General features: G+C 37.4%; 1 protein-coding gene across 5 annotated transcripts in view; it reads right to left on the reverse strand.

Moving 5' to 3' along the window:
* ZRANB3 (zinc finger RANBP2-type containing 3) overlaps nt 1-11,304 on the reverse strand; it is a 48,124-nt gene that overhangs the window by 4,873 nt on the left and 31,947 nt on the right. For all 5 annotated transcript variants that reach the window (XM_009642480.2, XM_035897863.1, XM_035897864.1 and 2 more), the window contains 7 exons: nt 10,619-10,771; nt 9,508-9,976; nt 7,761-7,964; nt 7,002-7,093; nt 5,424-5,525; nt 2,192-2,334; nt 564-707 (listed from right to left, as the gene is read on the reverse strand). In XM_009642480.2, the coding sequence (XP_009640775.1) occupies nt 564-707; nt 2,192-2,334; nt 5,424-5,525; nt 7,002-7,093; nt 7,761-7,964; nt 9,508-9,976; nt 10,619-10,771 (1,307 nt within the window). The remainder of the gene's footprint in view (nt 1-563; nt 708-2,191; nt 2,335-5,423; nt 5,526-7,001; nt 7,094-7,760; nt 7,965-9,507; nt 9,977-10,618; nt 10,772-11,304) is intronic.

Consider the following 11,304-nt stretch of genomic DNA (forward strand, 5'->3'; position numbering starts at 1 on the left):
CAGGCATGTACACAGATAAATGTAAAACGTTTCAGCCCTCTCTTTAACAGAAGTAAAAAAGTCAAAGGAAACATCCTGGTTTCTCTAGCAACCTTCACGGCAACCCATCAATTTTCAGCTCCAAACAAGGCTTACCTCCAGGCAGGACACACACACTACTTGTTTAATAGTTTTTTATAAGGGCATTTTCCGTCTAGAATTTTCATGTTCTTTTCTCACTTTTAAATTTTGAGGCAGAATAGAAGAAAATTTGGTGTCCCCAATTTGCTGTGGACCTCACAAGCAGGCCTGAGCTAACATTCTTTTTTCCTTAACTGAATCGTGTAACTATTTTCTTGTTTCATTTTAATGAGACTCAAGTTAATTAGCAGCTATATCAGCAGACAACAGATGTAATCTAAATTTGTATAAGAATAAAACATAGCTCATTAGCACTACAGCAAGTTTCTTATCTAAACACTGTACTTCAGCAAGGTAAACACTCATAGCAAATAATTTTGCTACCTTAAGAAAAAAATCTGTGAGGAAACAGCTTAATCTCTTTATTGCATTAATGAACTTACTTTGTGGAATGACCTGAGTGTTCAATAGAAGCATTTTCATTCTTCAAACAAACCCCACTTTCTTTGGAGATGAGGCGCACGCTGCCCCCGCTGCTGCTGGCTTTGCTACGTGAGGCTGCTGCCACATCCTCCTTGGTCACATACCTAAAATAATTCAAAATTCTGTCAATATATGACAAAGGGAACAATCTCCCTCAAAGAATATTTGCTCTTCACTGCAGCAGGATTGGTACGCCGTGTTCTCTTAAAACATTCCTCATCTCCCAGATGAGAAATGAATAAAGTTTGGGAAAACATATTTCACCATAATACTTCCACGTTACGTAAGGTATCTTTTTCTCTAGGAGCAGATTCAGCTCTAAGCAGCAAACAGATAAGTTATTTTGTATATGCCAACATGAAGATGAAAGCAATTTGATATTGCCCAATAGTGAAATCTGAAAGCCATTTTGTTTCAGTTCGGTGAAGTCTCACTGATACTCTAGCTAATACAGGAAGCTTTACAAGCTTGAGAGGACTCCTTGCTCCGTTAGTTATGTTTGAACTCGCTTCTTTATTCTAACTTGGAAACATACAAAACACCACTGGTCTTGTTTACTTACTCAAGAAAGTAAAACTCTTAAAATTGCTTCACTCTGATCATTCTTCCAAAAACCACTATTCAGACAACTTCTCGTAAGTACACCTCTCTGCACTATACATATGGCAAACCCTGGTAACTACCTTCAAAGACAGCTGTAGGTTACAGCAGATTTTCTAACACGGTCCACAGTTAGAGCTTTCCTACGTTTTATGGAAGGAAACCATCAGGCAACAGGTTAAGAAACACTTATTACCTGCTGGTTCTCCTTATATTACTGGAGTTACAAACTCTATTTACTTACTTAAGCTACAGCCAAAATTGAGTCACTCCAGAGAATTTAACAGTAGGGACTGAGAGGAATAAAAAGGTTTTGGTTTCCAGAGGCACCTTGGTGAGTTAACCCGTAAGCTTGAGTTTTGTGGAGAGCAATGACAACACTGAAGCTGCAAATGTCTGTCAGGGAAGGCAGCATATAAGAAAAAGGAAAGAAAGTGGTAAAAAGGCAAATACAGATTTTAAGAAGGATTAAGCACTAGCCCTTTGCAGTAACACCTAGCAAGGAAAACAATCGTTTTGACAAACGTCGTCCACAGAGAACAGAACTGCTTAAAGAAATCAGAAAGTATCAGAAAGGGTAGGAGTAGGCTGTGAATTATGAATAAAGCGTTACATCATGGATGGCAATTAATGATTTGTTGCTGCTTCCACATGGGGAAAAACAAGATTTTTTTGACCTTACTTTTCTTCTGAGTCCCTGAGGCCACGATTTTTCCTCAAAAATCTCCAGCAAGTTCCAGATGTTTAAATATGCAGTGCAGCAAAGCCAGAACAGCTGCTGAATGTGGCACAGTGCCGGATGGGGGAGCAGGCACTTCCATTCCAACCAATTTACTGACGTGCTTGGTTGTCTACGTTGGTCTCTATGTGACAAGCAATCACCAAACCACCAGTTTGCGGTCTCCGCATCATTCCACTGAGAGTTACAGTCACTATATAAAACTTCTTGCAGCCATTAGTAAGGTGAAGAAAAATTAAAAACACATACCTTTTTGTGCTGCTGACGACTGACTGCTTTTTAGACAACTCCTCCGCAGCATGAATAGGGCTACAAAATATCTGACCGCTTTTTCTGACAATCTTCTGTTTCATTGCTGTTAGATGACTCCATTCTTTCACAAACCTCAGTATCTGGTAGAGAATGCTACTGTCAGCAGCGTGACAGGCATTACACAGAACTATTTAATTACAGTGAAAGAGTGCTATGAATCAATACATTCAAAACTGGATGAAACCAGCTGGTATTATCAGAAACAGTCCCTTCAAGCCATCTTTCACACAACCTGCAACGCCCCATCCTCACCTGCTGAAAGCTTTGGGCACTGTCTAAAATAATGGTTTTGCTACCAGAAGCGTGTTGATCCAGAAGGTAGAAAATAAGGCCAGAAATGGCCTTTTCTAATCTAAGGTGTAGCGATAGGAGAAAGGTTTCTTGATAAAGCCTCAGGTAAACCTTTCTTGTATAAGCAAGACTTTGCCGATGGGAAAAAGAGACATGCAAAAGAGTTTTCTTACAGCAGCCATTCTCCCTGTTGCAGCAGGCCTCTCAGAAAAGGAAAGTTCATGGCCATTACAATTGGGGTTATGGACAAACTTTCTTCTTCCCTCTAACCTCCTGGTATACGCTGAACACTGGATTAACAATGTGTAGTGTACAGCCCCTAATGCCAGTGTGGAAGGCTTAGCTACAGGTAAACTGGAAGAGCCGCTCAATTCAATCAGGCATTAGTCTATTTCTCACCAAAGTTTTCCAACTTGTAAAATTTTGTAACAGAATCACTGACATACTTGCTTTGAGGTTATTATATTCCTTTAAAATAATATAGCATCAGAAAAACATACATAATAAAAATTGTTATAGTAAATTAGCAATTAATGACATGAGAAATCAGATCACCATATTCTCTTAATTACGCATCTGTTTTTATGGCAATACTGCCACCTTTTCTGTGGCATTTCAGTGCAGCACACAACAAAACTAGCAAGTAGAGACATGCTTTATCATCAAAATGTTCAAAGGGCAACAGTTCTCAGCAGTTTAACGTGCAATTCATCATCTTTCACAGTAATCTCAAACTGACACAACCGCAGGAAAGACTGATGAACTGTTTAACAAAATATTCCAGAAAAGAAATTGAGAATAGAGTGTGACATTCACCACCTTTCCTTATTTTGCATTTAGAAAGTATAATAAAATAAAGACACTCAGAAGAACTGAATTTCTGGTACTGAATCTAATATTTTTTTACCGGTTGGGAAGCCACAAAAAAACCCCTAAATACTTTGATGCTGTAAGCTGACAGGACCAGTATGATTATTTGGTTTCCTTAATAACTATAACTACAGGACAGTGAGGAAGTGAAGGAACAACGGCTCCTACATAGGAACTTAGAATTTATAACATGGCTGCTTGCTTTAGGATGTGCGTAGGGGAAAAATTATTTCATCCCACCCTCATCTCTACAACAGAAAATAACTGGGAGTAACAATATGACAACTGAACAAGTGGCTTGGGTTATGGGGGCTTTTTTTTCCCCATTGGGTTTTTCCACTCTCTCCCTCACTGACTGCAGCTACCTATAGCGGTGAGTATCACGCTGTTTCTGAACATGGACTCTGTTCATGGAAGAATATACACTGTGCAGCCGGGACTTAATTGTGACCTCAGCTTTATCCAGGAACAAACTTCCGTAGTTCAAGATTATGACAGTGTAATGATTTTCTCCTTGGAGTATTTTTACACAGCAAATGTAAAAGTGTACAGATGAGTCTCTCTTCCCCAGAGTCAGAGCAGCAAGGAAGTAGTCAATGAAATGGCAGGATATAATGGAAACAGAAACAAGAAGGTATTTCCTTGATCCTTTTGGGGAGCATTTTCTAATATGGATCTTCTAATCTACAGGAGAAGGCTGAGGGACAGGAAGATAAGGCAGTGCCACCCTGCTGCCCACAAACAAGGGATTCTTAACTTGTCTGGCAAATAGCTTTGAAACCCTCTGGCAACATTTCTGTTACCGCCTCTCTGCAGCTACCTATAGCGGTGAGTATCACACTGTTTCTGAACATGGACTCTGTTCATGGAAGAATATACACTGTGCAGCCGGGACTTAATTGTGACCTCAGCTTTATCCAGGAACAAACTTCCGTAGTTCAAGATTATGACATGGTAATGATTTTCTCCTTGGAGTATTTTTACACAGCAAATGTAAAAGTGTACAGATGAGTCTCTCTTCCCCAGAGTCAGAGCAGCAAGGAAGTAGTCAATGAAATGGCAGGATATAATGGAAACAGAAACAAGAAGGTATTTCCTTGATCCTTTTGGGGAGCATTTTCTAATCTTCTAATCTACAGGAGAAGGCTGAGGGACAGGAAGATAAGGCAGTGCCACCCTGCTGCCCACAAACAAGGGATTCTTAACTTGTCTGGCAAATAGCTTTGAAACCCTCTGGCAACATTTCTGTTACCGCCTCATTAGCTGCTTCACAGAACTGTTGGTTGAACCAGTCAGGTATCTGTCTTATGAATTTAAGTTGCAACCTTGCTGGAGGAACCTACCAAAAGAGAATCAGTTTTGTTCCTACATGATATAATCTGATTTTCCAAACTATATTTCTCTTTAAATGCAGAGAAGTTAAGAAATCTATGTTAAAGCAGATAATATTGCACGTCCAATTTAAATTCTGTATTTCCTTATTTGAGCACTTGGGTTTACAGTGCTAATGTTCTCCTAAGACACCATTAATAATGTGGGCTTTACTACTGAATTAACTGAAGTTCCATCTCTCAGTGGAGCTGTGCCTTATGCTGCTTTGGACGTTGTTAGAAAACCAAAGGAAGAAGTGAGAGTGGAGGCTTGCTGAGAACTGCAGCTCTGATACAATCTAGCACATTCCTATTCATTATGTGCCCCGTTTAATTCATGACCTTTAAAATGCTATTTTGTTGACTTATGAATGTTAGTTACTAATCCTGTAAATGAGAAATTAAATGATGCCTGGTTGATTCCATCTACTGAAATGTTAACAGGAGGCATGATAATTTGCCAAAGTAACAGACTGCATAATTAATATTCACATCAACATTTATAAGATCTGCTTCCATTGAGGAAACTGTGCCTAGATCCCAAGGCCTGGAAGTGTTCTGCATTTATTAAAAAAAAAAAAAGTCAAAGCACTCCATATTAAATATTATATCACTGTGCCAGCAGAATTTGTTCTTACCGATGAACGATTTCGTTTATGCTGGAAAGTCTCTGGTAAATCCTCCCAGTTATCCAGCTGTATGTCCAATGGAATGAAATTATGATTCAGTGGCTCACCGTCCTAGACAAGCAAACAGTTTTGTTTACAGATGCAAGGTAGAACAATCTAGAAAAAAAAATTATCTGTTTCAAGAGAAGTATCTTCCCTTCCTATTCAATTTAGTCTCTCAAGGTAAGATTTTTCCAGAAAAAAAAGAAAGCCACAGATGTATGATAATACCACAGATGCAAGAAACAAGGTTTCACATTAAGGATACATGTAAAAGTAAGCATGGGGAAAATTCTAACTTTGAAAATATCTGATTTTTTTTCTTTACAAGTAGTTCAGACACAGAAACTGCCTTGAATGAAGACACTGAAATTATAATCCTCTTGACTGAATTTCCAAGGGAAATGAATGATAGTAGACTGGACAATGTCACTTCATTACAATTTAAAATCAGAATCTTAGCTAGAGCATTGTTTATTGTACTTAACTTTTTTTTTTTTTAAATGTCTGAAGAAGTTCTACTCCACTTAATTTTTAAGGAATGAGTGGTCCCAGTGGATACATATGACCCAGGAACTTATTGACCATTCACAAACATTCGAGAGAAGGATTCAAAGCAGAATTCCCCAGTGTCTCATGGGGACAGAAAGATTTTGTGCAGTATCTGGCATAATGAAATTCTGATCCAAGCCAAAAAACCCCAGACCAATACACAGTTGCCCAAATACCACCCAAAAATGCATCTTTGTCTTAAAGTGTGTGACACTAGGAAGCTGTGTACATTTTAAATACATTAAACAAGTTTTCAGATACATGATGACGCTATTTTTGACTTTTGCCCAGTTGTATCAGTTAGTCTAATAAAAATGTATGATGTCAAAAACTTCCCCTCAGCTATCTGTGATGCTTTTCCGTTGCACCTGAATACACTGATTCATTTAGTACCTTTGAAGAAATCTTCTCAGTGAACTTTTCTATCCCTTAAAAGAAGGAATTGGGAAGTCTGGACTGCCCCTTGAAAAATGACCTGGAAAATTACCAAGTCCTAGTTTCTGTACTCCCATTATGACTGCAGATTAACGACAATGCCTTTTTTTCAGGAAGTTACTGACTTACACGCAGCACCTAGGTCTAGCTTCTGAAGACTTGGTGACAATATTTTATTTACTTAGTCTGTCAAGATTCACTATCAATTTTATTTTAATTTTGAATGTTCGTCTATTAAAAATATTTTGTGGTAAAACACTGTAATAAAATAAAGGAATCTTAAAGAACTATCACTTGCATTTCTAACAGATGATCTACCATAAATCTATTGTATTAGCCCCATTTTGTAAGCTAAGAGAAGTGTAAGAAGTTATATATCCAGGGAATTATTACTTAATTCCGCTGAGAGAAAAAACTAATTTTTAGACATACCAGCTAATATGAAAATACCGGTCTTTTTATATAAAAAATAACAAATGAAAATATACATACATCTTTCATAGGACAACAGTTTACTTTGTAATTTAAAAATTATAATAAACATGCATATTTCAGGTTTACCTTTGTATAGAGGTGAATTCTATCAGTATTTCTGCTTGCACAAAACATAAGCCCATCATATATTGGAAACATGTCTGATTTATCCACATCTCCTATAAAGAGAAACAATGTTGACATTAGAAATTTTTTTTCTTAATTCATTTCATTCAGTCTACTCAGACATTAAAAATAATATTATCCATGTTTTTAAGAAGTTATTTGTGAAATTCCCCAACTTGGTGTACATGCAAACACATTTTTGTTAGAACATCATAAGTTGGGGTGTTTTTTTCCAAGTATTTAGCAATCAATCATGGACCAAAACCCAGGAGAATATATACCATGTGAGGATTCTGTATCTAATTCCAGAAGACCACAGATATGCAGCTCAAGCAGCAAGCTATTAAGATATTTGTGTATTTTATTTTTCTCCTGAATGACCTATCATCTCTTCCGCCTGTGGCTGTCCTGAACACAAGTACATGCCATCCTAAGTTTCAATAAAACTATACAGGTTCACAGTCACTAGTTTGACATAGTTCTTATGTCAGCCAAAAAACTCTATTGTTTCGGGAGTTGTATGGAAAGGCTTGGCTTATCCATCGTCAAAATTCAATAAACACTCCGGGCTAAAACAAGAAAGTCATGTGCTAGTGTATGTACTTCTGTCTATCTTTCAAATGATAAGGTTCTTATTTAGAAGTTATTTTTCATGCCAGAGGCATTTAATACAGCTTCACAACAGGATATAATCTTTCTTTCATAGGAGTTCCACTTTACCGTCTCCACACTTTTTTTCACTGCCTTCACTTTCAATTTGAGCAGTTTCTTGTTCACCAATTTCAACAGATTGCTGGATCACCATTTCCCCCAAATCTTCCCTTCTATCTTCAGCATTGCACACTGCACTCTCTTCATTTCTTCTGGAATCCTTTGACACATCTTCCTCAGTCTGGCTACTGGGAGCTTCACAATTTCTCTCAACTATAGATGAAGAAACAAGAAAAGCAATTATTTATGCTACCCGTACAAACGGGAACCTAATCAATGCACATCCAGAGACAGGGCTATGTAAGAAATTGCATTTTATGCTCTAATGGTGCAACCACTTAGGAAACTAGAGATACCTTTAATATTAGGAGCATAAACACATGGAACAAAGTTTTCCATTTCTGCAATTTCATGCACCCAGCTTCATGTCAAAATATATGCAATAAGCAATTCTATACCATATAGTTATTGTATACCATAAAAACACAAAGTAATTTTCCAGGCATTGATCTATACCTGTGAGATTCAGAAGTTGTCCTTACTTGAACAAGCACAGAGACTTAAATAAAAGAAGGAAAAAGGAAGAGCAGGCAAACAAAAGAAAAAAAAAAGAAAGAGCGGGCAGGCGCAAACGAAAGTGAACCTTACTCCTTCCTTTGCAACTGAAATAGCAAATATGGGGATAGATTTATGAAAATGTTTTATTAAGTTTCCAGATTGATTAAATAAATTTAATAAAAGACATAGTCCTGGTTTTGGCTGGGATAAAGTTAATTTTTTTTCCTAGTAGCTGGCATAGCGCTGTGGTTTCGATTTAGGATGAGAAGAATGTTGATAACTCACTGATGGTTTAGTTGTTGCTGAGCAGGGCTTACACCAGTCAAGGACTTTTCAGCTTCCCCTGCTCTGCCAGGGGCACAAGATGGTGGGAGGGGGCACAGCCAGGACAGCTGACCCTGACCCAAGGGCTATTCCAGACCATATGGCGTCATGCTCCATATAAAACTGGGGGGCAGCGATCACTGCTTGGGGATGGGCTGGGCATTGGTCAGTGGGTGGTGAGCAATTACATTATACAAAACAAGTGATGCACATTCTTTTATCATTATCTTCTCTTCCTATTAAACTGTCTTTATCTCAACCCACAGGATTTACTTCCCCCCCCCCCGCACTTCTCTCCCCCATCCCACCGTGGGGTAGGGTCGGTGAGCGAGCAGCTGTGTGGTGCTTAGCTACCAACTGGGGTTAAACCAGTTAAAAAGACATCTACTCTGACCTGTTGGAGCAAGAAGTACTATATTTTCCAGGTAACGCCTCTCATGACAAAGATACAATACCCAAGCTAATAAAACATCTATACCACATCATTTAGTTTTGACAAGTAGAGAAAAAGTTTGCCATTGAATTGGATTCAGAATAACCATGAACTTCAAGGAAAAGGAAAGCTACATTTGCAGTAAAGAAAACTGAGCATATATTCTTCCTCACTGAATTTATATCCTGTTAACATTTATCGGAATTTTCCACTTCTTTCAAATTAGAATCATGTAAAATATCCTTGGGGAAAGCAAAATTAAGAAAGATCACTTAACAGGTGTCTGTTCACGTAAAGACACCATTCTTCATACTTTGCCTGGATTTGTGTGTGTATGTGTGTGTATATATATATATATATTCAATAATACTGTATTTTCTGAAACTAATCACAATGGAAACAAAAAAATGCATATTTTTCTCTGCAGTATAGGTCACTTACCATTACTGCTTTGAGGGCAATTGCACATTTCACAGTAAGAGAGCAATTCATTATTACTATAAGTGCAAACACTACAGTGCCAAACTCTATTTAAAGCTGCATTTTTGCTTGAAGTATTGAAGCCACAATGAAAGTCTTCATTGTTTTTTTCTAAAAACAAAGAGGGCTTTTTTCCAGTCACAGATTTTTTCTTTTTCTTACTGGAGTCGACTGGAGTAGATCCACTTGTGCTTCTTGCTCTTTTAGCTTCACGTTCACCGGTACTTTCATGACAAATTGTATCCACATCACTTATTCTTGTGAAATCCAGGTTTTCATTGATCTTTTCTGCATCCTCTTCTTTTGTGACTTCTGAAGATTCTGAATCATTATGTAATGATTCATTACCAGAAAATATTTTGCGTTTCTTCTCAGTGGAGGATTTTGGGGAAAAGAACGAACGTATGTCATGCTGTCTTTCCTTTTCAAACTAGGAAAGAGGAAAGAAATAGGTAAACCCCACTTATAAGTACTGCATCCGAAGCTGTTAAGATTATGATTTTTCTCCCTTAATATTACTCTATAATACAATGAGCTGGTTTTGGTTTGGAGATGGAAACAAAAGCTATCTTCCTTTAAGAACAAACAGCTAGCAGAAAGAGCAATTCAACATTCCTCTTCTGTTTTATTTTCAATATTGTCACGAAAATTCTGAAATAGCACTATCAGAAAACAAATACACAGAACTGGTATGCTATGTGTCTTTTTTGATGATGCCTATCACAAGGAAAAGCTTTTAAACATTGTTTTTAAAATAACAGCCAATTAAATTCAGGACAGCTAATAAAGCTGTAACTTAAACAGAAATTACTTGGTCTTATTTGACTCAGAGTGGGTCAGTCACCTGAACACAACATAAGGACCCAATGGAATTCTGTAGATGACATTTATACCTAGCAGAGCACTTTCCTCAACTTCACTTAATTTTTAAAATGGAATTTACACGACTTTTTCCCACTTATTTAGTGTTTCTCCATTAGTAAAGTCTGCAGAGTGTGGAAAGCATAAGTGAACAATGGTTATAATTTTTTGAAATTAAGTAAACCAGAAAAACATAAGTTTAGAGTCTTACATGTGTAAATAAAAGTTCATTTTGGGGATCTTCTAGGCTTTCATTTGGGGTCCAGCTCTCAGCAAAACTCAAAAAATCCCATTTCTCCTTATCACCTTCTTCAGCCTGCATTTTCTCTTTCTTGCCATTCAAGGTGCTGCCTGTAACTTTGGCCTGCAGAAAGACTTGCGTAAAGTTTCCAAGGAATTCACACATCAGAACAAATTTATTTACCTATAATCACTCAATTTGCCTCCCTTGCAAACTTAATTCAGCATCTGCAGAAAAACTGTATCAATACAAAATAACTTAAGTGATTAAACTATTCCTCTCCCAGCAGCCATGTCTGCAAGAATAACAGGGAGTAGCATATTTAACAGACTATGACTTGTGAAAAGGTATATACAAAATGTCAGTATTTATTGAAGTTAAAAGAGAATATATATATTGTGTACATCTCCTATAGTCTTTACACATTTTGCTTGGCACACGGAAACAAAGAAAGGCAGAATTAATTGAAAAAAGCACTTCAGTGACAGAACTGTTGTATGGTAAATTGTTGGTGTATTACTGAGACCCATCTGTGCCATGTTTAAGGAGACTCTTAATGTACTGGACTGACTGAGATTTTTTCAGAGGTACCTACAGGAATTAAAATACAGAGTTTCATTCCCCAACTGAATGCCAAATACAGTTTGCAGTACCTA

The sequence above is a fragment of the Egretta garzetta genome, unplaced genomic scaffold, assembly GCF_000687185.1.
Source record: "Egretta garzetta isolate BGI_Z169 unplaced genomic scaffold, ASM68718v1 scaffold197, whole genome shotgun sequence".
Taxonomy (NCBI): Eukaryota; Metazoa; Chordata; class Aves; order Pelecaniformes; family Ardeidae; genus Egretta; species Egretta garzetta.